This window comes from Perissodus microlepis, chromosome 3 (genome assembly GCF_051167445.1).
Source record: "Perissodus microlepis isolate ML-2025 ecotype Zambia chromosome 3, ASM5116744v1, whole genome shotgun sequence".
NCBI lineage: Eukaryota > Metazoa > Chordata > Actinopteri > Cichliformes > Cichlidae > Perissodus > Perissodus microlepis.
In genome coordinates this window covers 14430802-14458494 of record NC_140463.1, presented here as the reverse complement: position 1 = coordinate 14458494, position 27693 = coordinate 14430802, and the positions used below count along the sequence as shown (strand labels likewise).

Genomic DNA, 27693 nt, shown 5'->3' with positions numbered 1-27693 from the left:
CAATTCATAGCGCGGAAGTGGGTGTGGATAATTTTGCCGCAAAATACGGCAGAAGGGAGCGGCCGAAGAGTGAACTGTCAAAAGTACTGAATATGATGTCACTTATTTATGTGCGAATGTTTAATAACGAAGAACAATAAAAAATATTGCTGTTGGCCACATGTCGGCAAAGTTATGTGACATTAGTGATGTTTGTACTTTCAGCGTTAACTTGGTTGTAAAGCCTTTACACACATATACATATATATCATACTAATAATATTATGATATATATTATAATAATATCATAATAATCTGACAACACTATAATATTGGCCATATTATATTTACATTACCACAGTGAGATGATTTTAGTCATCTCACTGTGGTAACAACATTAGCTAATTGTTTCTTACTAACTACTCTTGAAATGACTGTTCAGTACAGAAATGAAGGCCAACATAAGACACGGACCTTCAAAGTAAAACAGGAACTATAACACAGAGACATGAACTTGACACGGTGGAGACAGCAACTAAGAAACACAGAGACATAAACCATAAGGCAGAGGACTCTAAGAACCAAAATACACAGAGGGAAATACTAAGCTTGGAACACAAGAAACTAGACTTGAGGGAGTAACAAAAGACCAACCATGAGAACAAAATTCACAATACAGAGTGACAGAAAACAAGAAGCTCAAACATGCAAAGACACAGACTTACACAGAACAGAGGGGGCACAGAGAAACATGGAGGGCAAGGGATCAAAACTAGAAACCATAGAATAAATCACACAAGTACAAAATACAAGAATCACAAAGAACTAAAAACGCTGGGTCAGGAGACCCAGGATCCTGACAAACACTAAATCCTCCTTCTCTTGTGCTGTTTTGTAGCAGTGTGTACACCTGAGACTGTCACCTGTCTATCTGTCCTGCACTCTCTCTCTGTTTCTTTCTCTCTGATTGTGTAATAAAAGTATGAACATGTATTTATAAGTTACATTTGTGTTTGAATCCTGCAGCTTATCACACATTTGATTTCCATGTGTGACGACTGCAAGTGTCCAGAGTGAGGACAGACTGAGGGACCCACTGCTGCACATCATCTGTGAGGCTTTGCACCCCTGATGATCCACCAGGACAAACTCAGCAGTGTGTGAGGAAGAGGAGGAGGAAGAGCCAGCAGCAGCTGACAGATGGAGAGAATAGACAGACTGTTCCCTGTTTGTGAAGGACTGCTAGGAACGTTTAACATAACTAATTGTCTGTCCTGAATCAGTCTTATTAGGTAATGTTCAAATAATTTTATCATTCCAGTGTTTTCAGTGTGGGAGAAAGTACTCAGGGCCTTCAAGTTACACACTATGAAAGGCAGCAACAAGTTTAATATTCAGAAACCTAAAGTATGTATCAGCAGCAGAATGGACCTAAAAATAAATGTTTGTTTCAGTTCTATGAAGCTTTGAGTATTTTGGATTAGTAGCACTGCTGTGTTTGTTGCATCATATTGCTGTAATTGTTTATATGCTTTATATATTCTGAGGTAAGTTGATCTATAGTGTTACATCATATTCTATAAGGATGTTATGTGTTTGGATACTTTCTGCCCAGTTTGACCCATTTAGCAGAAGTCAGCCTGTTTAAGGCTCTGATATCTATTCTGTATGACTTAAAGCAGTTATGACATGGTCTGATTTTCTCACCCAATAAAGGAATATTTAATATATCAGTCTACTCTTCATTCTATCAGACACAGTTTTCACAGCTTGTACATTTGCTTTTTATACGTATATGTAAACATTGAGCCAAATTTAGTAATGCCAACATATTAAATTAACAATATTTGTCTCTTATATATAATACATCTATATATACACACTGTCAAAGATACTTGTCTTTGAGTGAAGATTTAAGGTGACAGGAAATATAAATAACTGCAACTTGAATCTTTACTGAAGCTCAGTATTTGACACAGTGCTCAAGTTCACTGCTGTAATAACTAGACTTGTAGTCAAGACCGCCTAAACCGAGACCAAGACAAGACCAAGTCGAGACGAGACCGAAGCAAAAAAATCTTTAAACTGCAGCCAGATGCTGCTTCGTTTACGGGTGTCAGGCATATTTATGTGTTTTTGCTTTCGCACAGCCCTACTCACTGCTGTCTACTGTCTCACTCACTTACTGAGAGGACAGACGCACGCTTCACTTGACTGTCGCGTCCATCACCCTCTCTGTTTTTCACATAATGATATTATCCGAAATCCTCGCATGTGATTGGCCACAATATGGAGGGATTGGAGCATAACTGAGCCACTGTGTGAGAGCTGAGCAGCGAAAGAAAATTAAGTGAGGGTAGAAATGACTGAAAGATTAATAGGCTCTGTTTTGAGTTTTGTTCAAAAAAGAATGACTTCTTATAGGGAAAAATATATATCACATATGCAGGACACCTTAAACTAGTTTTTTAATTAAGCAGCAAGGCAGAACAAAGTCGGGGTTGTATCGAAACACAGGGACTAAACCCCAATTCAACCAGACCCAGAAATGATCCGGAATTAAAACAGGATGTAGTCCTGTTTTAATTCCAGTTCAAAATCAGGACTACTTAGGACTTAACCAAGAGAAAGTGCCACCAGGGCTCCTCAAGAGATCTGTACCTTTACCTTCAGATGGTGAGGCCTGTATCGTTGGACTCCCAGGAGGAGGAGTGAAAACAATGGATCCCATATGTATCATTGAGAATCACTGGTTTAAACTAACTGTTGTATGTTACTGTCCCACAATGAATCCCTTGAAATGACTGCAAAACAAGATATCAGGTAAAATGTCAGAATAATTTTTTTCTTTACAACAAACCTACCTACACAAAAAAGGAGAGGCTCAAAATTAGAAAGGATACTTCACAAGAAAATTTTCTATTCATACCTGCACTATCCACACTGCTGCTATAATAATGTGAAATTTGCTGACTGATAGCAAAATAAAGGTCAACTTATCTGATTTTATAACTAAAATGCTTAATTTTATTAAGGGGTTAGTCTTTATATATTTATATAAAAAAGTGCACTGGTGTTACTCAAAGACGGGTGTAGTTCATGTTTTGCTGTGAGTGTAGCTGTGAGACTTGTATCGGGAGCTTTAGCTCAGATTCATGAGCTGTTGTTTATCTTTTCTTCGCATGTCAAACAACAGCAGCCTGTTTTCACCTGAGGTGCTAATTGAAAGAGATATATGGGAATCTTGCACTTCAACTGCAAACATCCAGATAAGGTGTGAGTGAAATATTCCACCAGTGATTTTTTTGCCAATACTAAAGTTGAAACTTGAACAAGGTGCAGGAGACTAAAAACAGTGTCAACGTGTAAATGCATCAAAGTGTCCTTCTAACCTTCAGTATATGTCAAATGTAAATGAAAGCAGAGCACTATAAATCAAATTATTTATAAACCCAAAACGTTTCCATGTGGTTATGTTTCATTTGTCTGTCACATCTGCACATGGGATTAAAGGTGAGCAATGTCAACAGTGTGTAATATGGAAGGGTTGCTATTATAAAGGTCTAGTCATCACATAATTACTATTACCAGTGAACATGGACTAATATTGTTTTGTAGCACAGTGTGGATCTGTGTCTAGTGTGTCATTTAGTAGGCAGCTCCATCTTGGGTGTTTGATGGTGTCGTGGAATTTTGTTAAATAAAGTGCAAACACCTACTGAGTAGGGCTGGGCTATATCATACCGTTCACGGTAATGCTGGTGTAATGTTGGGCAACGATAGGAAAATGAAATATCGCGATAGAATATGGGTAAAACGTGCATGCGCAGTGCCTTTGTTTACATACGCACATGGCGGAGACGCAGAATGAGACGAGCAAAAGTGGAGCGTTAAATGAAACGGATGAACCAGATTTGGTTTGTAAAAATGCTGCAACTTCAGTGGTGTGGAACTGGTTTAGCTTTCGTCCGTCAGACACACAACAAAGCACTATTTTTGGTAGAGCATGCTAGCGGGCCGTCGTTATTACCGTGTTGTTTGGAAAATACAGTACACTTAAAATCAATCCTTTGATTTTTCTGAAAATCGACAGTGCCCCTTATAATCCCGTGTGCCTTATGTATGAATTCTGGTTGTGTTTACTGACCGCGAAACGATTTTATGTGGTACACGGCGCTCGAAAATCTGTCAAATGTTTCAGTGCGACTTTGCTAAGCTACGAAGCCGCACCGCTTGATGGATTGTTGGAGCATTATGGCTGTCGTAGGCAGGAGCCTCGCGGAGTGATACGTACTGTGCTTCAACATAATATTACCGTATTGTGTGTGTATAACCTCTTTTTAAGGTTTGTGGATATTATACATGGTTATGCTGAGGATATGTCGGCCAATTTCCACTGGAAATGCCTTTTGAATTTGCACTGTAAATTTTTATATAACTTTAATGCACATAAAAAACAGCTGCTTGTTTAAGTGAAAATACATTGATGTTTTTTTTTTTTTGCACTAATAAAGTTGTGGAGTTGTAAAGTATTTTGTCCAGTGTCAATTATATCGTCAGTTATATCGTTATCGCAAATTTTCAAATGTATATTGTGATAAATATTTTTGGTCATATCGCCCTGATCTACTAGTGAGTGTCTTTGAAATGACTTAAATTACATGTTGCAGCATGGTGAGAAAGCTGCTGGGTCAGATGCTTGTGCCGCTGTAAAAACTGCAATAAAACTGTACTGATGGATGACATTATGAAATCATCACATTGCTTAGCAAGCACAAATGTATAGATGGAAATCAGAGACCAAACAATACTGCAGCGTGAGAGTGCACGAGTTCCTAGCATAGGCACATTATCAGTTCAGTTCTTGCCTTATGTTACAGTTTTCATGGTATGGCATGCTGAACGACTTGCTAAAGGATGGGTGCAACCAAGCATTCTTGGGTAAGTACCGGAAAACCTGCAACACGAGTCGGGGTGAACATCATTTTCACACCATCATTCCACTGTTGCACCAAAGGACAAGCTCTCTGAAAGTTAAATGCCATCCTTTCTTTATCCTAAGGGTAATTTCTGTCTTCACCATCACTGCTGTTTACATTGCCTCTGACACAGATACAAAGGCAATCCTGGACACTCTGTCACTACATCAGTGATCTGAAAAAACAGAGCCGGAGAGAGTATTCATCATTGGAGACTTAAAAGCAGGCCAATGTGAAGATGTTTCTCTCCCACTTTTGCAATCCTGAGAAGAGGTGATGCAGCAGCCCTCAGGATTGCACGTACCAAACTGAATAGAGAAATTAGATTGGGAAAAAGAGCCCATGGTCAAAAAATTCAGGAGCACTTTTGGATTCACAGAGACATTGGGAGACTGTGGTGGGGAATTCAGTCAGTCAAAAATTGAAAACACCCTCCCGTGTCTTGTGATGGCATGACCTAAGCTGGCAGTTTGGTTGGTTTGACACACTTAATAGATTATAGCCTCAGACTAGATGAAATGGACGGGCAACTTTGAGAGGGGGGTCATTCAGTTTGTCACTTTGTTATTCCTTGAAAAATATGCTTATACTCACACGCATTGTGCATGATTACAACCATGCAATCAGAGAAATGTAGTCTCATTTACAAAAGTGCAAAAATCTCTTAAAGTGAGACACAAGCCAGAGAGACATTTTCTCTGCAGAAAGGGATTAATTAACTCAACACAGCTGTAAGGTCAGTACTTCCACGCTTTAGAATAGAATAGAATTCAACTTTATTGTCATTGCACATGCACAGGTACAGGGCAACGAAATGCAGTTTGCATCCATCCAGAAGTGCTTTAGTGATATAGATATATTACAATATATATTAGCAATAATATAGATATGTAAGTATATTACAGAAATGGGTCTATTATGGTATGTTATAATGTACACGGTATGAAGTATGTTGTGAATATTCTATAACTATAGGTATGTACAGGCTGTAGTGAGTACAAGCTATGTACAGGCTATGAACAGGATATAAATATGAAAAACTATACAGAATATGAAATAAATAACTTTACAGAAATCTGAGATATACAGTTATACAGAAATGGGAACTATGCAAGTTGTAAACAGTTGTAGGGTTAAAAATTATCGTATGTACAGAATGATTATTTACACAGAGCTATACAGTAGTGCAGTTAAGATAAGTGAGGGTGTGGATAATTTCTACAGTATCTATATAAAGTGCTAGTGGTTGTGAGTGGTGGTTCAGTCCATGTTATTATTGTGTGTTTGAGGGTACAGTTGTCCATTGTGTGTGTGTGTGTGTGTGTGTGTGTGTGTGTGTGTATGTTCAGTCCATGAGTTTAACGTGGGTCAGATGTCAGGAGGCAGAGTTCAGGAGTCTGACAGCTGTGGGGAAGAAGCTGTTCCGGTACCTGGTGGTCTTAGTCCGGAGGCTCCTGTAGCGCCTCCCAGAGGGCAGGAGGGTGAAGAGTCCATGTGATGGGTGACTGGGGTCTTTGATGATTTTCCCAGCCCTTTTCAGACACCGCTTCCTGTAGATGTCTTTTATGGCAGGAAGTGGTGCTCCGGCGATGCGCTGGGCAGTTTTCACGACCCTCTGCAACGCCTTCTGGTCCGAGGCAGAGCAGTTCCCGTGCCAGACTGTTATACAGTTGGTCAGGATGCTCTCGATGGTGCAGCGATAGAAGTTCACCAGGATGTCTGAGGACAGGTGGTTCTTCCTCAGAGTCCTCAAGAAGAAGAGGCGCTGGTGAGCCTTCTTGACCAGCTTGGAGCAGTTGGTCGTCCAGATGAGATCCTCGGAGATGTGGACTCCCAGGAACTTGAAGCTGCTCACACGCTCCACAGCCGTCCCCTTAATGTGGATGGGTGGATGTGGGTCAGCATTCCTCCTGTAGTCCACGATGAGCTCCTTGGTCTTCTCGGTGTTAAGCAGCAGGTTGTTTGTGTCGCACCACTCAGCCAGACGATCCACCTCCTCCCTGTAGGCGGCCTCATCGTTGTCACTGATGAGGCCAATCACCGTGGTATTATCTGCAAACTTAATGATGGTGTTGGAACCATCAGCCGGTCTGCAGTCGTGGGTGAAGAGGGAGTAGAGGAAAGGGCTCATCACACAGCCTTGTGGTACACCGGTGTTCATTGTGATGGTAGATGAGCAGTGGTTATCCAGCCGGACATGTTGGGGGCGGTTGGTCAGGAAGTCCAGTAACCATTTGCAGATGAGGGAACCGATGCCCAGGTCTGTCAGTTTCCTGATGAGTTGTGAGGGGTGGATTGTATTGAATGCTGAACTGAAGTCTATAAACAGCATTCTGGCATATGTGTTGTTGTTGTCCAGGTGTGAGAGGACAGAGTGCAGTGCGATGGTTTAAATGCTGCATGGTCATTTGCTCTCCCACACTCGATACATTATCCATTGTTGATCTGCACACAGCTGTTACAACGAACGTCGCACACGTTCGTGTGTGTGTGTGTGTGTGTATATATATATATATATATATATATATATATATATATACACACACACATATATACATACACACACACACGTGTGTATACATGTACATACATACATATAAAAATAAATAAAGCATATGTAAAGATATAAAACCATAATATACATAAAACACAATTACTTAAAGGAAATCAATAAATACACAAACACTTCAACCAGTGCTTTCTCAGACTGAATGAGTAACGGGAACCACTCACTGTCAGATCTGTGAGTGCAAAAATTATACTTTTACTTGAGCCATCCAGTCGTTCTCTAAAATTTAACATTAACTTTCTTAAAAGTGCTTTAAAAGTCCAAACACCCACAGCTACAAACATCTGGCTGGCACTACCCCTTCTAGGTATCCTGCAAAGGATTCTCATCGCATCATTATATGCAACACGCAGCTTCTGCATGCTACATTGTTTGTAGAATGACCACAAGGGGGCAGTATACAGCAGTGTGCAATACGCATTAAACAAAGCCACTTTAACTGGAAGTGAACAAAAGCTGAATTTACGTGCAATAGTATTTGCCTGCACATAGAGCTTACACCGTTGTCTGTACCGTTGTCTTGGACTAAAAACAACCAGGTCATCTGCATACATAAGATGATTTATCAATGTTTTACCTAATATACCCCCAGTGTTACAGGCTTTCAGCTGTATGGACAAATCATCAACATATAGATTAAATAAAATTGGAGACAAAATCCCACCCTGTCTAACACCATTGCTGACACCAAAGGGGGCAGAAATACTGCTTCCCCATTTAGCCTGCATGTTCTGATGAGCGTACTAGTAAGAGAGAATCCTCACGATGTATTGAGGAACTCCCCGTCTCTTCAGTTTATCAAAAAGTTTTCTGTGGTTCACTCAATCAAACTCGAGGCATCAATGAAACACATGAGGACAGATGAATTTTTAGCCCTATACAAACTAACTATTTCCTTGAGTGCATATATGCACATGTCAGTGCCGTGCTTTAGTTTGAAGCCAAACTGATTATCCAGAGAAGAGATGAACACACTAACTCTGTCAAACAAGATTCTTTCTAACACCTTAGATAAAATACTGGCTAGTGCAATCGGCCTATAATTATCCAGACAGCTCACTTTTGCAGCTTTGTCCTTCATAACTGGTACCAATAAAATACACAGCATTGAGTCTGGTAATATGCCATGAATCATAAACCCAGTGAAACAGAGTGCTAGAAGAGGAGCTAGCCTTAAACTAGCATGTTTTAAATGTTCTGCAGTGATGTGATCCAAACCAGAGGATTTATTATCAGACAACCTATGAATGGCTTCATATACTTCATGTGTCCTTACACTTATTGTGTCATTACTCATGTCAGAATTGTCCTCATATGGTTCACTTTTTATACAGTTAAACAACGCACTGTAATGCTGTCACCGCAATGCTGCAATGTTATCTGCCCCAGAAACACCTTCAACAGTTGATGGTAGAGATGGTTTACAATTATTAAGAGCTTTTACCTCTTTCCAAAAATCTGCCATATTATTACACAGCATTTTCCTGGCCAAAGAATCTGCTCTCAGCATTTGCTCATTTTTAGTTATAAAGTGAACAGCGTACTTATATCTGGCATACGTACATTTTTTCTGTTCAAATTCTGGGCCTTGTTTAGGTCTTCCAGCCATGGCCCAACATTTATAAGCTATGGGAGCTTCATCATGGTACATGGATACGTGTTCTTTCCAGCCAGGTCTGATGTTAGGTTTCTTATGCTTATATTGTTTATCAAGCAGTGTACCACTTTCATACAGAGCAGTCACTATATCATCACACATGGAGCAGAGTAAATGTTTATGCACAGCATTCTTACAGTTGACATCCTTGCACAAAATAGCTTCTTTGGGCAAAGAAATGTTGTTCAGATGTATATCGGTATTACTATGATAAGCTAAGAAATCATCTTCACCAAATGCTGACCAGTCTAATTTTGCACTGGTAGCAATATTTCCAGTTGTTGCTGGCATTTGTTCCACATTCGCAGTAAAACCAAAAGGTATATGGTCTGACACAGTTACCTCATACCTAATAGTCATGTTTGCTAAAGCTGCATGTCCATCAGGTGTACAGATATAGTGGTCCAGCTATGATGTACTATGCCAGGCTTCACTTATGTATAGCTATCTGCAGGCAGTAACACTTTGGTAGACAGGATAAGATTGTTAACTTCACAAAAGTGGTTAGCAAACTGAGAACTGCTGTCTGTGAGATCAGCATTAAAATCACCCAAAACATATATGCTGTAAGTATCGTTGTCTTGAATAAACGCATTAATAAAAGCCAGCCTACTGAGGTATTCTTGCTCATTTTGACAAGATTCATAGGGAGTATAAATATTAAGAATGATAAAACTACTATTATTCTGTGTATATTGTATACCAATACACCAGTCTACATCCAGTCTAATAGGCTTTATCACAGGGTCTATTTTTTTGTCCCAAAGCACAGCAACCCCTCCAGGTATTCTACCTCTGACTATAGCTGTGCTGAGATCTGTTGTTGATTCCCCCACTCCCCAAAAACTTGCATTTAGACAGTTAAGTTTTCCAAGGTCCTGTTTGGACAACCATTTCTCTTGCAAGCATAAAATGTCACATTCTGCAAGCAGACTGTCCACAACAATCCGTCGAGCTTTATCCCCTGCACTCTGTCCCAAACGTAGACCACGACAGTTATAAGATAATACCTGAATAGACATCTTCATGTTGATACGTTGGTACCAGAAGGCGCAGTTATCTCCCCTGCTGGATCCACTGAGCTTGGCACCACCGTACCGGGCTTACGAGGTTCATAAAAACACTGGACCAGAGCCCCTTCAGGCCAGAGTTCAGGATTGTACATTTCACCCACATCATTACATTCAGCAGTAACCTTGAAAGAGCCGAACCTGCTACGTTTACTAGCAATTTTTTGATAGGTCACATCTCTTTTGAGTTTCTCTCTCAAATACAGAGCAAGAGATTCTGCATCTACATCCAGGGCAAATTTAGTGGCAAACACGCTCACCAATTTAGTTTTCACAGTTCTGATTGTACTCACAGCTCCAGTGCCGATAATCGATACAGGTCCAGGCCTCTTATTGTGTCCAGTGGTAGCAGCATGCATTCCTGAACCCGAATTAACCTTCTCCAGCTTGTGACGATGCTTGCCATTTTTCACAACTTTACTCCATTGTGGGGAGCATGTAAAAAGCACTGTCTCAACGGGATCCTCCATTGTTGCAGTAGTTTCCATATAACGACCTGAGGCTGTCGTAGGAGCCCGATCTTGACCACATAGCAACATCTCCGGACAAAACGCTGACACTGTGCTTGTCCCAGTCCTTGAAGCAGCCAAAGCTCCGTCTCCCTGCCTTCTGCGCGGGCCGCCTTTACTTCAACTCCCCCACTGCTCCTCTGCGTGTTTCCCCAGGGGAAAGTGGGAAGCGGTCCCCGACCCCTGAGCATTCAGAGTAACAGGCTCAGCCGGCACCTCAGACTGACACTCAAGAGCAGTCACACGTTGATCAACCTCCACAGCATTGGTCATAACTTGCTCGCAGACATCCGCCTGTAGTTTAACTACATGTTTTAAAGCACCCACCTCAGCACACAGCTGGTCCATTTGCTGTAGTAGACAACACACATCCATGCAGAAGTATGTAATAGGCGGCAAATCATCCAGGTGATGAGAGACAAATCTTGGGATATTCTCCCCACACTCATTCAGCACTTTAAGACAGAGTTTAATATTGTTGGTGTCTTTATGCTGTCCTTTATATCCAACGAACTGCTGTGAGGTAGTAGGGCAGAGCTCAAACAAAACTTTCTTGGAGGCTTCAATCCCCTCGGATTCAAATGTGTTCGTGGCCAACAACACAATTTCATCCTGACTTAAAGTTTTGATTTTTACAGCAAGGAAATTAAGTAGTTCATCCTCTACAATTACCCTTCCATCAGTTGTTTTATTCATCTCTGGTTTTAATTGTGACTGTTTGAAAGCCGGAGCTACGTCTGCCCCACCACCTACTACATCCGCCATCTTGTAGAATAAGAGTGGTCAGAGAGACTCTACTCTCTCTGACCACTCAAAGCGCTTTATACAACTCGTGCATTCACCCATTCACACAAGCACTTTATCTAAGGTTTTTAGTGCCTCTATCTAGTACGCACACTCACGCTCCGATAGATGCATCACAGGGTAACATGGGGTTAGTATCTTGGAGCAGACTGGGACCAACCTTCCGGTGAGTAGGTGACCCGCTCTACAACCGGAGCTACAGCCACCCCGTGGATGAAGTGAAGAATCTGGCATCGTGGTGCTGGGATAACCACCTCCAGCTGAATGTCTGCAAGACTAAGGAGCTGGTGGTGGACTTCAGAAAGAGTAAGCACAGAGATTACAAGGCCATTGTCATCGATAGAGCTGCAGTGGAGAGGGTGCAGTCCTTCAAGTATCTCTGTCACAGTCTGGCGAGGGCAGACTGTAGGGGTTGACAAAAGGACCCAAAACGCAGACTCCAAGGAACAGGGAACAGAACTTGAAATGTTAACAAAAAGCGAGCCATTTAATATGGCTGGTAAAAAAGGTACAAACAAAGGGCAAGGCAAACTGAAGCAAAAATTAACACAAACCTAAACTGGGAAATCTAAACAAACAATAAGAAAAACCTAGACAAGAAACTTGGAAGCATGGCATGGCATGGCATGGCATGGCATAGGAAACATGGCGTGGACAACAGACGACCTGACAATGACACACTGAAAACAGAGGACTTAAATACACAGGAGGTGATTAGGGGAAGTGGGAACACATGGAGGAACAGCTGACTGACATGAGCCTAATGACAGGACAAGGGAAGTGAAACTAAATACAATGAACAAAGAACATACGACTCCTTCAAAATAAAACAGGAAACATGAGACAGACATGATAATACAAACTTGATAACATAAGACACGCAGCATGAAACACAAAGGGTGAGGGAAACTTAAATACAGGGGAAGAAAACACAAGGAGTCTAATAACCAAATGAACTTCGCTAATCTAATGAACTTAAACATAAACAACATCCAAATAAACTAAAACTTAAAACGCTGGGTCAACAGACCCAGGAACATGACAATCTCGGTGTCCCCAACTCCTCAGATCTGACGTGGTCTGCCCACATTCAGGTCCAGTCCAAAAAGGCTAGGCAGCGCCTGTACCATCTCCGACAACTGTGGAAGTTCGGGGTCTCTCCAGTGATCATCAGGACTTTCTATGCAGGCGCTGTGGAGAGCATCTCAAGTAAAAACCATCATCACTTCATGCGGAGACCCTTTCGGCGCCAGCTGCGGCCTCAAGGCTGGAGCTGAACAAAACACCCTGATAACGACTGTGTTTAGACTGTTCCCCCCCATTCCATGCAAGGCCACCTGGGTTGGCTGGAAGACTGTTTACTTAGCCTGGCGGGGCAAAGGACACTGTCTCAGCTGAACTCTGGACACATACACACACACACACATACACTGATATGCACTGATCCCCCCTCCCTTTCCAAACGCCTTCGATGCTTGTGCCCTACCGGGGAAGATGGCAGTCGACTGGACCAGCGCAGACATGCTGCAGAACCGCATGCGCTGTCTACACCGGCTCTCTCTTAACCTTTACCTGCCCCTGTTGCTTGTCTTGTGTTTCTATGGTGTATTGATAGTCATGTGCTTTTTGTGCTGAGGTGTTTCTTCTGTTATCAAACTGTTCTCCCACTAGGAGCTCAGTCTGAGTGGAGTTTTTTTTCTCCTCCTCTTACCTCATGTTATGTATTTTCGTTGTTTTTTTCCTATCAGCCTACTTTTCTGACATGTCTCCCCAATGTGATGTTTGTGTAAAGTTGGTCAGAAGGTTCCTTTGTAAGTGCGCATGCGCCATTAGCATGCTGCCTGCTGTAACCCTAATTTCCTTCAGGATTAATAAAGTATTCTGATTCTGATTCACACTCATCCTGGTATGGGAAAAGCTGTTTTAAGGACAAAAAAGCTCTTCAGAGAGTGATCCGTACAGCAGAATGCTGCTGCAGGACTGCTCTCCTCTGCTTTCAGGACATCTACACCAGGAGATGTTGCTCTAGAGCAGCTCAGATATCGAAAGACCCGTCCAATCCTGCAATCACGCAGAAGGTTCCTCACCATCCGGGCAAAAACAGAGAAGCTGAGGAGGAGCTTCTATCCTCAGGCCATGTGTGTCCTAAACCAGAACATGCCCCCCCTCCCAGCATCCATAAGTGACAAGGGACTTATTATTACCACATCCTCATATCATGCCTGATTCTTCTGGCCTCACTACGGCACAAGACACTCTAACATCCCACTCGCACAATGTACATTTTCAGTTTTTCAACTTAAATTTTATTTATTTTATTTCATCTGAATGTACTTAATGTATATAATAAATTGTATATTCATATTGTATATAAAATATTGTATATTCACTAACTTACTGCACATAATGTCCTCCAATCAATCAATCAATCAATCAATCAATTAATCAATCAAGGCTTTATTCGCCACGTGCAGGTTGCACTATTTCAATGCCCTGCAGTGAAATAGGACCCCCCCCGACCTTACACACACAACACAGACACACATCACATGGGGATACAGGTCGGAGATCGGTAGCATTACAGAAAAAAAAACACTGAAATATACACTACAATGGGAAAGTAGAAGAGGGAAAAAAGAGACTTCTACTCATGCTGGGCTCCTGGGAGGACAGCATGAGAACAGGAAACAAAAAAACTCCTCTGCACAAAAAAGCACATAAATGTCCACAGCACAACATTATGGAACACGTGACAAGCCACAGGGTCGGGTGGGGAGTAATCCGAAGCAAACACAGCAGCCATCCTGCCCAGCGCTACCATTCCAGCGCGGGCTCAGACCCGCCGTGTTCCCAGGAGGGAACAAGCATCGAAGGCGTTTGGAAAGGGAGGGGGGATGAGTGTGTGCATATCAGTGTATATGTATGTGTGTGTGTCCAGAGTTCATCTGAGACAGTGTCCTTCGCCCTGCAAGGCTAAGTAAACAGTCTTCCAGCCAACCCAAGTGGCTTGCATGAAATGGGAAGGAAAAGACTAAACACAGTCGTTATCAGGGTGTTTTTGTTCGGCTCCAGCCTTGAGACCGCAGCTGGCGCCGAAAGGGTATCTGCATAAGTGATGTTATTTTTTACTTTAGTGCGAACAGCTCATATGAATTTCAAAGCAGTTCTAACAGTCCATCACTGGTCTCTCAATCTCCCGTTGGAGAGCCGCAAGCTTCGCCATGATGTTATCAAACTTGCTCTGTGATGTTGTCATTCTTGTGCTCAAAGAGCCGATTCTGAAAACTCACGACCACAGTGAGCCTCCCCAAGATGTGATCCAATCTGCACTCAGAGATCTTATTCTGAGTATTCACGGCAACCGTGAGCTTCTCCAAGATCTTATCCGTGCTGCACTCAATGAGCCCATTTTGAGAAACTCATGCCTCTTCCCATCGTTTCAATCCCAGCGGGCAGCTTTGTGGGGGTTTGAACAGCCGATTCCGCTTTCTTAATTCTTCGATAAGTCAGGGCCAAGCCAGCTCCAATCAGCCAGAACCCTGTTACCATGAGACTAGACAAGGACATAAGACGCTAAGCAGGGAAGCTAAGGGAGAGGAGGAGAGGAGAAAAGTGCGACCGCCTTCATCAAGAGCAGTCAACACTTCCCCTACTGTACACTCTGTACACACATGACTGTGTTAGTTCCCACCCAGACAACGCAGTCATCAAGTTTGCAGATGATACCACCGTGGTGGGGCTCATCTCTGGGGGAGATGAGACGGCGTACAGAGCTGAAGTTCAGAGGCTGTCAGATTGGTGTGTAGATAACAACCTGGACCTCAATACCAACAAGACAAAAGAACTGGTAGTTGATTTCAGAAGGAAGAAGTTTGCGCTGCAGCCTGTCAGCATCAACGGGGAGTGTGTGGAAAGGGTCTCCAGTTTCAAGTTTCTGTGTGTGCACATAGACACAGACCTCCAATGGAGCTCTAACACCTCTGCGGTTTTAAAGAAGGCCCAACAGCGTCTCCACTTTCTGAGAATCCTCAGAAAAATGGACCTGAAGAAGGAGCTGCTGACTGTCTTCTACCACTGCTCCATTGAAAGTGTGCTGACATATTGCATCGGTGTGTGGTTCTCCAGCTGCACCACAGCACAGAGAAAGGCACTCCAGAGGGTCATCAATATGGCCCAAAAAATCATTGGACATCCTCTTCCCTCCCTGAAGGACCTGTACAGCACTCGCTGTCTCAAGAGGGCGCGCAGCATCCTACGGGACGGTACACACCCAGGACACCGGGTGTTTAAGCTGCTGCCATCTGGCAGGATGTGATTCGGCAGCTGAGGTCCCGAACAAATAGACTCAAGGACAGCTTTTACAACAGGGCAATAGCCCTGATCAATGCAAATAGCTGACCTGACTGGCTACCTACCGGGACTTTTTTTGGGGGGGTTAACAACGGTAAAAACAGTAATAATAATAATATTTATATTTATAACAAGGTGCAATAATAATTAATGTGCAATAATAACAGTGTCCAATACAAATACACTTATTCTTCTTTTTTATTACTAAGTTATTATACTGTGTTGTGTTGTTTGTGTTGCGTTGGGATGTGTCGTATCGTGTCGTGTTACATGTAGTGCCGACGTAGGACAGTTTTCCAATTTCATTCTACTATTGTACTATGCATGACTGTGCAATGACAATAAAGAGTTATCTTATCTTATCTTAGCAAGAGCAGGACTCCTTGTACATATTCGCTTACTGTATATATTGTTCTCTTTTTGCACACTCGAGGAGCGTTTCAGGACACATTTCACTGCGTGTTGTACTCCTATAAATATGCATGTGACAAATAAAGAATCTTGGAATTTGAATAATGCACTTTCATTTTTCAAGTTTTGACATTTGTTCACTTTAACTATTGTTGGTGTGATGAAAGACTTGAAAAACTAGTTGAAGTTAACGTCATTGTCACGCTATCCCCCACTGCTGCACCACAGGAAAAGTCAGTAGAAATATTTAGAAAGGTGGGGCAGAAAACAGTTAAATAGTCCACCAACACAACTTGAAAGTCAGTCAGGAAGCGTCAACTAAGGCTGCCTTTTTCTGTCTGATCTTCTCGTGCGAAGCTGAGGTAAGATGCTCATGTTTTTTCATTATTGAGGACTAATTAAAGGGTGGAGAATCTACAGGACTTCAAAAATGTTATCCAAAAAACAGAACAAAAATGTGTGCTCCAGCAAAAATAAACACTCCAGTTATATATTTTTTGAGATACTGTCTCTTTAAAAATGTTGTCTGCATTTTTCTTTTCATTTAAAACAACAGTGATTTGTTTGTTTGTTTTTTGTATTACTCTGTGCCGAGTTGAACTTTATTCTCTATTATTCCACATCTGTCTATGTCAGGAAGGCAAAGTGAGCTAGCATTGTTATAATACTCAAAATAATTTGCTGTTAAGAAGTTAATAATACTTTGTGTACCATGCTTCTAACAGCTCTTGACCTGCATTCATCAAGTTAGATTTTCTTCCATACTGTACTGCAGTGGTGTGTTTAGCAATGAGGAGCAACTAAAATCAAAATGACTAATACGATGACTGGGATGTGTTCCACAGTCTCGTAAACAGTGTATCTGTTAATAAAAGGGCTGAAAATTTGGTCAGAAAGGAGCTGTTTCAGTGTAAGTTTTTGTTTTTTAGCATGACTCATAACTCCTCATGTATGTTTTGTAGTTTAAAATGTCACGTATTAGTACTTGAGACTACCCACAGCTGTCCCTCTAACATGATCATTTCCTTTCAGAATAAATCTGAAAAGAGGGAAGCATCAAGATGGCGGTAAGTGGGTTTATATGCTAAATTATGTGTTAGCAGCTTCTTATTGTTTGTGCTATAATGTTTTGAAGTAAGTAATTACATTTTTATCTATGTAGCACTTTTCAAACACAAGTGTAACTTATAAATACATGTTCATACTTTTATTACACAATCAGAGAGAAAGAAAAAGAGAGAGAGTGCAGGACAGACAGACAGGTGACAGTCTCAGGTGTATACACTGCTACAAAACAGCGCAAGAGAAGCAGGATTTAGTGTTTGTGTTATTACGAGTGCTAAACAAGAAGAGTTCCCAGATGGTCCAGTGGACACATGTGTGACTCCTGTGATTAAAGCATCTTTCTTTCAGCTTAACGAGTGAACCGTCAGCTCGTTCAAACACACGTTAAAGTCCGTTTGGCTCGACACCACCGAACAGAGGCAGCAATATAACATAGCTAACATTAACAGTGCAGTGAATCCTGCTTGTGCCGTGATATTCAGGACTGCAAACCGAGCAGCATCACTGACTTTCAGCTTGTTGTGTTTGTGGATATATGACTGACTTTAATTATCCATAAAATCATCACATTCTCTGTAAGATTAAGGTCAACTATTAAACGGCATAGATTTTAAAGGCTTTAAAACCAAGTTAGTACAAACATCGCTAATGTCACATAACGTCTCCAACATGTGGCCAACAGTAATGTTTTAATGTCCTTCATTATTAAACATTCGCACATAAATAAGTGACATCATATTCAGTACTTACTTTTGACAGTTCACTCTTTGGCCGCTCCCTTCTGCCATATTTTGTGGCAAAATTATCCACACCCACAGCCGCGCTATGAATTTTGGGATATATGGGACCACGAAGCGTGCACCGGACCACGCTTGATATTTGGGGAAATCGACAGCGCATTTGGACAGTGGCGGTCCTATCCTGTTTGGTGCCCCGGGCGAACACTCCCTCTGGCGCCACCCCACACACACACACACACACACACACACATAAAACATATCAAGGATTATACATTGACATAAAACTGTTGTCGGAACCATACTGAATTTCGCCAGAGACACACACACACATATGAAGAGAGAGAGAGTATGCATTGTATGCAAACGGCTACCAAACAGCCATCATAATTAGTCATACAATGAGAACAGGACAAATCAACAATTGACAATGACTAATTAATAGTAAAATCTGTAAAATAATGTATTGTTTGGAGTTTAGTCTGTTACTGTTACTATTTTTACCATTTCTTTTTGGAGCAAGTGTAACCCACATAATTTCCTTAGGGATTAATAAAGTATTCTGATTCTGATTGTTTCAGGATGACCTGCTATTATCCAATGACACATCTGCTTACCTGTATCTTTTGCTCGTTTCTCCTCCTCTTCTTTTCTATTTTTTCTGATGGCTTTGAACTTTTCTTGTCCATCTTCCATTGGTTTTAATTTTGGACTCCAGTATGAACACAAATCCCCCAACTCGAGGATCGCCACAACATAACCTAATAGACCTACACCATAGTTCACAGATTCACTTTGTCTAAGGTGTATTTCTGGGATTTCACACAACCCAGGATTCAAATCATGAAAACATAATGGGCTTGGATTTACAGCATTATGAATGAAATGTGCTCTATTTGGAAGCAGCCGGCCCCCTCCCCTTTCGACGGGTTGTGTGTGAGACTTTAAATCATCAAACTGTAAATTATAAATTTTAAATTGTTATTGATCCTTTTACCCCTGGTCCTAAAGTGTATATTTATTTTCTTACTCTTCTTACATTTATTGTTTGTTTACTTGCACTGCTGTAACTGGAGCTATTGTAGGTAGTGGAGATGACAATAAAGTTTACTTTGACTTCAGCAGCAAGTGTGCCTATGCCATTCCCAATATGCGCTGGCTGATGTCGGGGCAGCATGAGAACGAGCAATTTTTTATTTATTTTCTTTTTTTTTTTGGCGATGCCCGTGATGCCGCCCCGGGCAACCGCCCCTGTCGCCCGTATCAAAAACCGCTACTGCATTTGGAGTACGCATTTGAAGTACACTTCGAATTGGGACAGCCGTCGTCGCGTGGCGGTGATGTAATCACACTCAAAATGCGTACTTCAAGCGTGCGGTCTCTTAATTGGGACACAGCCTGACTCCGCTCAGCAAGGGAGTGCCAGCAGCACCCTGCACTGAACCAACAACCTTCTCTTTCAATGTAAGTATATCATTAGACTTGAAACGTATATCAGCTGTAACCATAGTTCGCTTGGTCAGTTTTCTTGTTGATTGAAAGCGTTCCTCTGTCACAGGCTTCGCCTTCAGTCCTGTTCAGTTTTCTGGAAAGTTCATGCTAATGCAGCAGGTTGAAGATTTTAGCTAGCTTTACTGTGAAACAAACGCCAGTTTAATTTACCAGGCGCAGCTAAAGACAATGTTCCTTTTTGATTTCTGTGCCAAGTCAGTGAAGTCACTGAGGGGTTATGTATTTCATTGCGATCTGCTTCTGCCATCCTGACCATTGTAGAGGAAATTTAAAAAAAAAAAAAAAAATGAGTTGGGTCAGTCATATACTCTGAATAAGCTCACTATACTTCTTAAAACTGAAACAACATTATCTGATGAGGGTATTTCCAAGCTTTGTGAGGCGGTTGAGGGATCCAGATATGTGTAACAGGTGAGCAGTCAGCTGAATCTTCATCAGATGTACTGTGTGACATTAGTGATGGTAGGATATTCAAAAGTAGTACTTTTTTTTAAAAATATTTTTTAACCAAAATCCATTATGTTTAAAACTACTACTATACCAAGATGCCTTTGAAGTTGTTAATCGTTTAGGTTATGGAAATAAATAGATAAAACTGTAGTTAAAGGAACCATGTTTTGCATGCTGGAGATAATTTGGGCTCACATTGCACTGGTGGCCTCTGCTTTAGTTGTACACAACATTTCTGTAGATATTGTTTAATGACACAATCTGTTTCTCAGGGTGGTGATCCAAATCAGTGTGGAGCAGAATGCACCATAGAGATGTACAACTCTCCTGTTGAACACCTCAAGACTGAAGGTACACCAGATATAGAAGGAGTAAAGTTTGAGTCAGTTTTCAACTGTTTAAAATATTTTCACATCTGTCAGCCAGGTTTGCCATTTTGATTAGGACACGAGATTTTAATGGCATTTTGTCATATGATGTTGCACTGTTTCTTAAATTTTTTGTCAAAAAAAAAGAATGGTTCACCTACTCCATTCTGAATCAGAGCATTAAACAGTTTAAATACTCTGACTCTGATACCTCTTCAAAGCAGTGTGAGGTCAGTCTTCAACAAACTCTCAGGACAGTTAATACAACACTGGAAGTTTGTAAGGCTGTTGCCTCTCATAATTGATGATGTGGTGGAATGGAAGATGGAACAGATGATTTTTACCCCACTGCATCCAGACTGCAAATGAATCGGGCATGTGTGAAGCCACTTCTGGCATGTGATGCGCAGCAGCAGAAGAAAATGACCTGTGAGGCTCAGTAACAGAGATTTTATTAGAAAACTACAGACATTTTACGCCGAAAAATATATATATTTTTTCCCAATGCATCATGATAACTTCATTTCAGTTTATTTCTTTTCATCAACAAATAAAGGAGGTTACATATAAGCTACTTTTTTTTATTGCTCAAAACTTGTCTGAACACAAACTGCACTTGTTGGTCCACTGTGATGGATGTGCCTGAAGAAAACAAATTGCTGTTATTTTTAGGTTGTACAGTCCTGATCAAAAAAATCACATTTTGCATGGTTGGATCTTAACAAGGTTCCAAGTAGAGCTTCAACATGCAACAAGAAGAAATAGGAGTAAGGCAAAACATTTTTTGAGCATGTAATTTATTAAAAAGAAAGCTTAAACTGAAACAGGAGGTTTTACAGTTGATCAAACGTTTAGGACCACACATCCAAAAAATATGGGTAAACCCCCAAAACAGAAAGTTCAAAACTTGAGCTTAGTAATTTAATGGGTCTGCTGTTATTGTTGATCACTTCATGCAAGCGTTTCCATGAGGTGAGTGGGAACATTTCTCCAAGTGAAGAGGGCCACGCGTTTACTGTCTGGAACTGTTGTCCATTCTCAGCTCAGGATGGTCCAAAAGAGTGATGTTGTTCTCCTGGAAGAAATCCTTTGTCCTACAGGCATTGTGTACTGTAGCGTTGTCCTGTTGAAAAACCCAGTCGTTACCACACAGATGAGGGCCCTCAGTCATGAGGGATGCTCTCTGCAACATCTGGACATAGCCAGCAGCCGTTTGTCACCCCTGCACCTCCTGAAGCTCCATTGTTAGACTGAAGGAAAAGCATCTCCCCAACCACTGTGTCACCCCCTCGTCTGTAGGGCATAGAAAACATCTCAGGTGGGATCTGCTTGTCATGCCAGTAAGGTTGGAAACCATCAGGACCATCAAGGCTGCATTTTTTTACAGGAGAAAAAAAAAGGTTATATTTTTTTCTCATCAGAGAATTGGTCTTTGAAGTTCTTCAGTCTCAGATGCCATTTGATGGTTATGGGGGTGCAGTCGGCACCAGTGATGGCCTTAATTTGGGTTTAGGACTTTTTAGGTCTTCCACTTCACGTTTTTGTTCCATAATCCCCAGGATCATTTAAGAAATGACCATCTTAACTGCATCCCACCTCAGCAGCGATGGCAAACTTATGCAGTTCAACAAGCTGACCATGTTCAAAAAGGAAAGTTTTTTTTGCTTTTGCCATCAGAACATCCTGACAGTCTGACTACCTGACAGAAAATGACAATGAATCCACAGTTTTGCACAGATTTGGCCTTTTAAAGGCATGTGATCCTAAACATTTGATCATCCGTAAAACAGCCTGTCTCAGTTTAAGTTTGTGAAATGTAAGTTAAAAGTTTTGTCTCACTCCCATTTCTGCTTGTTGCATGTTATTGGAACCTTGTTAAGATCCAACCATGCAAAAGATTTTTTTTTTTTTTTGCCATTTTTCAAGTGGTCTTAAAATTTTGATCGGGACAGTATTTAATAATTGATTAATAATGCTTTATGTCCGCATTGCAATGCATCACAATTGTAAATCATTATACGATTAATTGTGTCAGCTCTATTAGATGTAAGATTGTATATTTGCTTTTGAAATGGGCAGTTTGCTTTATTGTGCTTTGTATTTGCTTTCAGACTGCAAGGAAAGAACGCTAATCTACACAACATGCAAGTCCTCCAGCACATTGAATCCAAAACCTGTTCCAGTTCCTCAGACACCATCAGAGACTGTTTTGAAAGCCCTCTACTATCAAGTCTGGATAAAAAGAAACTTTGCCAACCACTTCAAGTATCAAGTGTTTAAAATTTTGTTTGACTGTTTATTATGTACTTATTTGTTTTTGGTTGTATTAAGTTTGATATTAATTAGATCAGTGCCTTTTTAGTCATTAATTTGATTATTAAATATTAACTGTTTAGGGCAGCACAGTGGCACGGTGGTTAGCACTGTTGCTGCACAGCAAGAAGGTCCTGAGTTCAATTCCACCATCAGGCCGGGGTCTTTCTGTGTGAAGTTTGCATGTTCTCCCCGTGTTTGCGTGGGTTCCCTCTGGGTACTCTGGCTTCCTCCCACCGTCCACAGACATGCAGTTTGTGGGGATAGGTTAATTGATTAATTCAAATTGCCCATAGGTGTAAATGTGAGTGCGAATGGTTGTCTGTCCCTGTGTATTGGCCCTGTGACAGACTGGCGACCTGTCCAGGGTGTACCCCGACTCTCGCCCTATGAAAGCTGGGATAGGCTCCAGCGCCCCACACGACCCTGTAAAAGGATAAGCGGAATCTAATTGATGGATTGATATTAACTGTTTAATTTAATCATTGTCTCTATTGGTTTTTATTAATGTTTCTAGCAAATTATGACAAAAAGTTTTATGCCAGTTAGCCCTATTATGTTTATTACCTCATTTGTTGGATCTTAATTTTTTTAGACGACATTCTGGCTGCAACAGCTGCCAATAATTTCGTGTAAATATGAACTTTTGAATAAAAAGGCATGTTTTGTATTATACAGCTCTTCTGTGCTTTGTCAATAGGAGACGGTAAACAAGCTTATTAAAATGTATTTTAACTGGTTTACTTTATATTAGTTTTTTATTTCAATGTAATAATTGTACAAAAACCAAAGTTCACTGTGAATTTTACATTTCTCAACAAAGTATACCGTTATGTATTCTGCATTATCACTATATTTTCCACGGTGAAATACTGGCAACCACAGCTGCCAGTATTTTACCATAATATTCAACTTTTTAATATTTATTTTATACAGTTTCACTGTATTTAACAATGCAAAACTGTAATCAGGTTAATGGAGTGTTTGTTGCTTTTACATGAGTTACCATGATTTAGCAGGTTTATGATTCTTTATTGTGAATTTTACATTTATCAACAAAGTATACCGTTATATATTCTACATTATCACTGTATTTTCCAAGGTGAAATTCTGGCAACCACAGCTGCCAGTAATTTACCGTAATATCCAACTTTTTAGGTATGATACCGTATTATTTTATACAGTTTCACTATATTTAACAAAGTAAGACTGTAATCAGGTTAATGGAATGTCTGTTGTTTTCACATGAATTTATGTTTAAATTCAGTCATTTACTGTAAAAAATAATTATTTACTGTGAAATTTAAGGTTATCAAAATAGGATACCGTTTTGTGTTCTACATTTACAATTTATTTTTCACGGTGAAATTCTGGCAACCACTGCTGCCAGTAAAGTGGTAGCCCCCCTCCAAAAAAGGAAAATGCTTATACTTTTCTGCAACAACAAACACATGACATACTCTACTTATTAATCCTGTAAAACTGTTTAGATCTGGGGTCTCAAACTTAAATAAGCTCCGGGTCACTGATGGCACTGCCATCTCGTTGGAGGGCCACTTTAGTGTTCAAGTAGTACAAAACAAACAAACAACAAAAAAAAAAACAAACAAGAAAAGATCCACAAATATTTCCAAAACTGCTGTGTTTTTTTTTCTTATTTCAAATATTGTATAACAAGACAATCCTTTCATTGAACTACCAAATGAACAAATTAGTACTCTCTCCCTGGCCAGACACGTGGCAGCACTTCTGCTATAACGTTGTTTGTATTTAACAAAAAATAAATAAAAATGCAGATATGTATATGGAATCAGTTTTTAATGGTGAAAATTGTTATCTTTGCAAATAACTCACACTGAACTAACACAGCCAATCCCTCAACATGTTTGTACTCTCTGCTCACATTGCCTTCATATTAAATTATTGTTTCGCTTTATAAAGAAGTTATTTTAACATTGCATTCAACAACAAACAAATCATCCCTACAAACAAAGTAACTTTAAGAGCCAAATTGCATTATATTTCTTCATGTTAGTATACAGGCCGCAAGTAGGGGTAATGTGGCCCCCGGGCCCTGAGTCTGAAACCCCTGATTTAGATGGTCTTTCATGTTCCACAGACTGATGGTGTTAAGTCCTTTTAGTATGTCTGTGAAAAATTTCTACACCTTTTCATTGATAAAGTATCATCTATGATAGTTTTTGTAATCAGAGGTCTGAAATAACTATATTTTTGTACTAAAACTGCTTTTGAAAAACCCCCTGCTTTGCCCGGTTTTGTGCCCAAAAGGAAAATTTTCCAACATGTATGTATATTTCCTGATATGCAAAGCAATAACATCACCAAAAATGTGATTTGTCAATTGCAGTGATGGTTTAAGAAAACCTTTTATGGCTGTAGCTCAGGTTGTAGAGTAGGTCACCTACTAATTGGGAGATTTTTGGTTTGATCTTCATCTGTTTTAGTCTGCATGCCAAATATCACTGGGCAAGATACTTAGTAGAGAGGAACACTGTACTACTAACCCCAAGTTGCTCTCTAATACACGTGACTGTGTGTGCAAATGTTAGAATGTTAGATACAATAACTTACCTAGAAAGAGCATAGAAAAAAGTGCTTGTGTGAATGGGTGAACGAGGCAAGTTGTATGAAACCCTTTGAGTGCTCAGGGCAGAAAAGCACTGTATAAGAACCAGTCCATTTACAATTTACCATTCAACGCCAACACAATAATTTCACATAATATTGAACATGACTCTTGTTTGACCCCAAACCTTTCTGTGTGGAGTCTGGATGCACTTCATTCCCTATTCTTATATGGCTTTCATTTATCCAAAACATGCTACTTTAGTTCACATCACATTACGTGCATACACATACATGCTTCCTATAGCAGTGTGATTAGAAGGCATAGCATACATTTTCACTGCTATGCAGATGACACCTTAAAGACCCAAAACATTTTTGCTAGAGCATATAGTTAGGTCTGGGTCAGGTGACCATGCATCCTCCTTTAGTTATACTGCAGTAGGTATAGGCCACTGGGGGATTCCAATGATCCAGAGAGTGTTTCTTCTTCTATCACCTGACAGAGGGGTATAAACATTCCACACTGGTGACAGTGTCATTTTTGTTCAAATCAGTTTGAATAAGTTAATCATCATTTAGTTGTCCTGTTTGTCACAACTTTAAACAGTAAATGTAAATCTTTTTCTTACTTTGCAGACTGACACACATGCAGTGACAGGGAAGATGGAGTATAATAAGAACTCTAAGGTGCATATTCCTTCATATAGTAAAGACATTGCATTTTTAATATGACCAAACCATCTAACTTCTGTTTTTCCTCTTTGATTTTAAGCAGGAATCTCATAACCACAAATTTAAGGTGAAATTTTTTGATGATCCTGAAGAACACATCGTTGACTGTGATCAATCTCTAGAAGTGCTGCAAGCCATAAAAACATTAGATAAATATGAGGAGAAGATTGGCTGTCCTGATGAGAAGGTTATCATTGAAATGAGTGAAGGAGATAATGAATGGAGTATTGCAATACACTTCCCTTGTTCTTTCATTGGGGATAATAAAGTGCTTATCGTATCATGTCCACCACACACAGATAAAAAAATTCAGCCTGATAGGAGGATAAAAATCTCTACAAAAAAGGAATGTTCCTTCTTCTACATCAGTACGGAGGGATGGGAAAACACCAAAACAAAGATGTTTTTAAAAAACAAGGCTCTAAAACACTATCTCTATGTTTATGGAGAAAAGGGGATAACTGTAGAGGAGGCTCTGAAAACAGACGGTCGCTTCATTGATGACCTCAGCAACTTTAAGCTGTTTGAGGATGAAGAAAACTCAATTGAGTGCACAGAAAAGCTTGAAAACCTGGATAATAAAAAATTCAAGATCTTTCTTCCAGAGAAACAGAGAACAGCAGACTCGTCTCAGACCAGTCTCATGAAGGAAAACTTTAAAGACTTCAGTGACGTTCGCAGTATCAGGACGTTGTTAAAACGGGGAGAGTCAATTTGCAAAGTTAGTATTAACGGTATTTACGTGGGAACAGGCTTTGTACTGTGGGGTACTTTCATCCTGACCAGCGCACATTTGTTTAAAGATTACATTAAAGGAAAGGAGCTGCAGGATGTAGAAGTGCTTACTACTTTTCACTATGAGAACCCTGAGCAAAAAGATAACGAAAAAGAATTCAGAGTAGAGAATATCACTGACTTTGATGCTGATCTAGATTATGCAGTTCTGAAGTTAAATGCTAAATGCTCAAAGGTACCAAGAGGGCTGCTCAAAAAGTTTACCATTGGCAAGCCATGGTTTAAAGCCTGCATCGTTGGATACCCAGCAGAGGGGGTGAAAAAAATGGATCCCACATGTATCATTGAGACAGATAAGAGAGGGCAGGCTGTTGATGAAAAATTAAACTTGTTCAAAATAAACTCAAACTGGGATTATTTCAGAAAGCAAGGCACTGAAAACAAATTGGAGGTTGGAAATAAAGCAGGAAAAGTAGCGACTGACCACACTTTTAAGTATCACGGTGCTTCTGGCTCTCCAGTGTTTGGTGGTCTTGGCGGAGTTTTTGGTTTTCACATTGGAAGAAAAACCAATGGATTTACAGAAGAGGCAGAGAGTGTAATTGAGTATGGTTGTCCTCTGATTATAATATTTGAAAAGCTTGTGAATAATCTGAAGGAAAGTAAAAATCAGGAGCTGTTGAAAGAAGTTGAGAGGGTGGTGAAGAGAAACAAGATCCTCAACACAGAGTAGGAGGCTCTTGAGAAGCAAATGGAGGTCAGTCCTTCAGATTAGAAAATCCTTCAGCATAAGGGAAAAATATTTGGTTTGCTCTTAATTTCTGGAATTTAAATTAGATTTTATGCTCTTGAACCTGTACAATT

The 27693-nt window shown here is 40.4% G+C and overlaps 1 protein-coding gene and 1 pseudogene across 5 annotated transcripts in view; one reads left to right on the top strand and one right to left on the bottom strand.

Annotated features, from left to right (window-relative positions):
* Positions 1–8344: 8344 nt before the first annotated feature.
* LOC146390076 (uncharacterized) lies at positions 8345–10212 on the bottom strand (annotated as a pseudogene).
* A 6424-nt stretch (positions 10213–16636) lies between these two features.
* Positions 16637–27693, top strand: part of LOC146390075 (serine protease FAM111A-like) — a 12481-nt gene continuing 1424 nt past the window's right edge. The window contains exons 1-5 of one of the 5 annotated variants that reach the window (XM_084923153.1): positions 16640–16690; positions 17174–17238; positions 17361–17395; positions 25999–26049; positions 26135–27693. The exon at positions 26135–27693 is cut by the window's right edge and continues 1424 nt beyond it. In XM_084923153.1, the coding sequence (XP_084779279.1) occupies positions 17390–17395; positions 25999–26049; positions 26135–27562 (1485 nt within the window). In that variant the 5' untranslated portion in view covers positions 16640–16690; positions 17174–17238; positions 17361–17389 and the 3' untranslated portion in view covers positions 27563–27693. Of the gene's footprint in view, positions 20444–22571; positions 26050–26134 lie in introns of all 5 variants that reach the window. The other 4 variants (XM_084923154.1, XM_084923151.1, XM_084923152.1 and 1 more) reach the window with 4 other exon arrangements.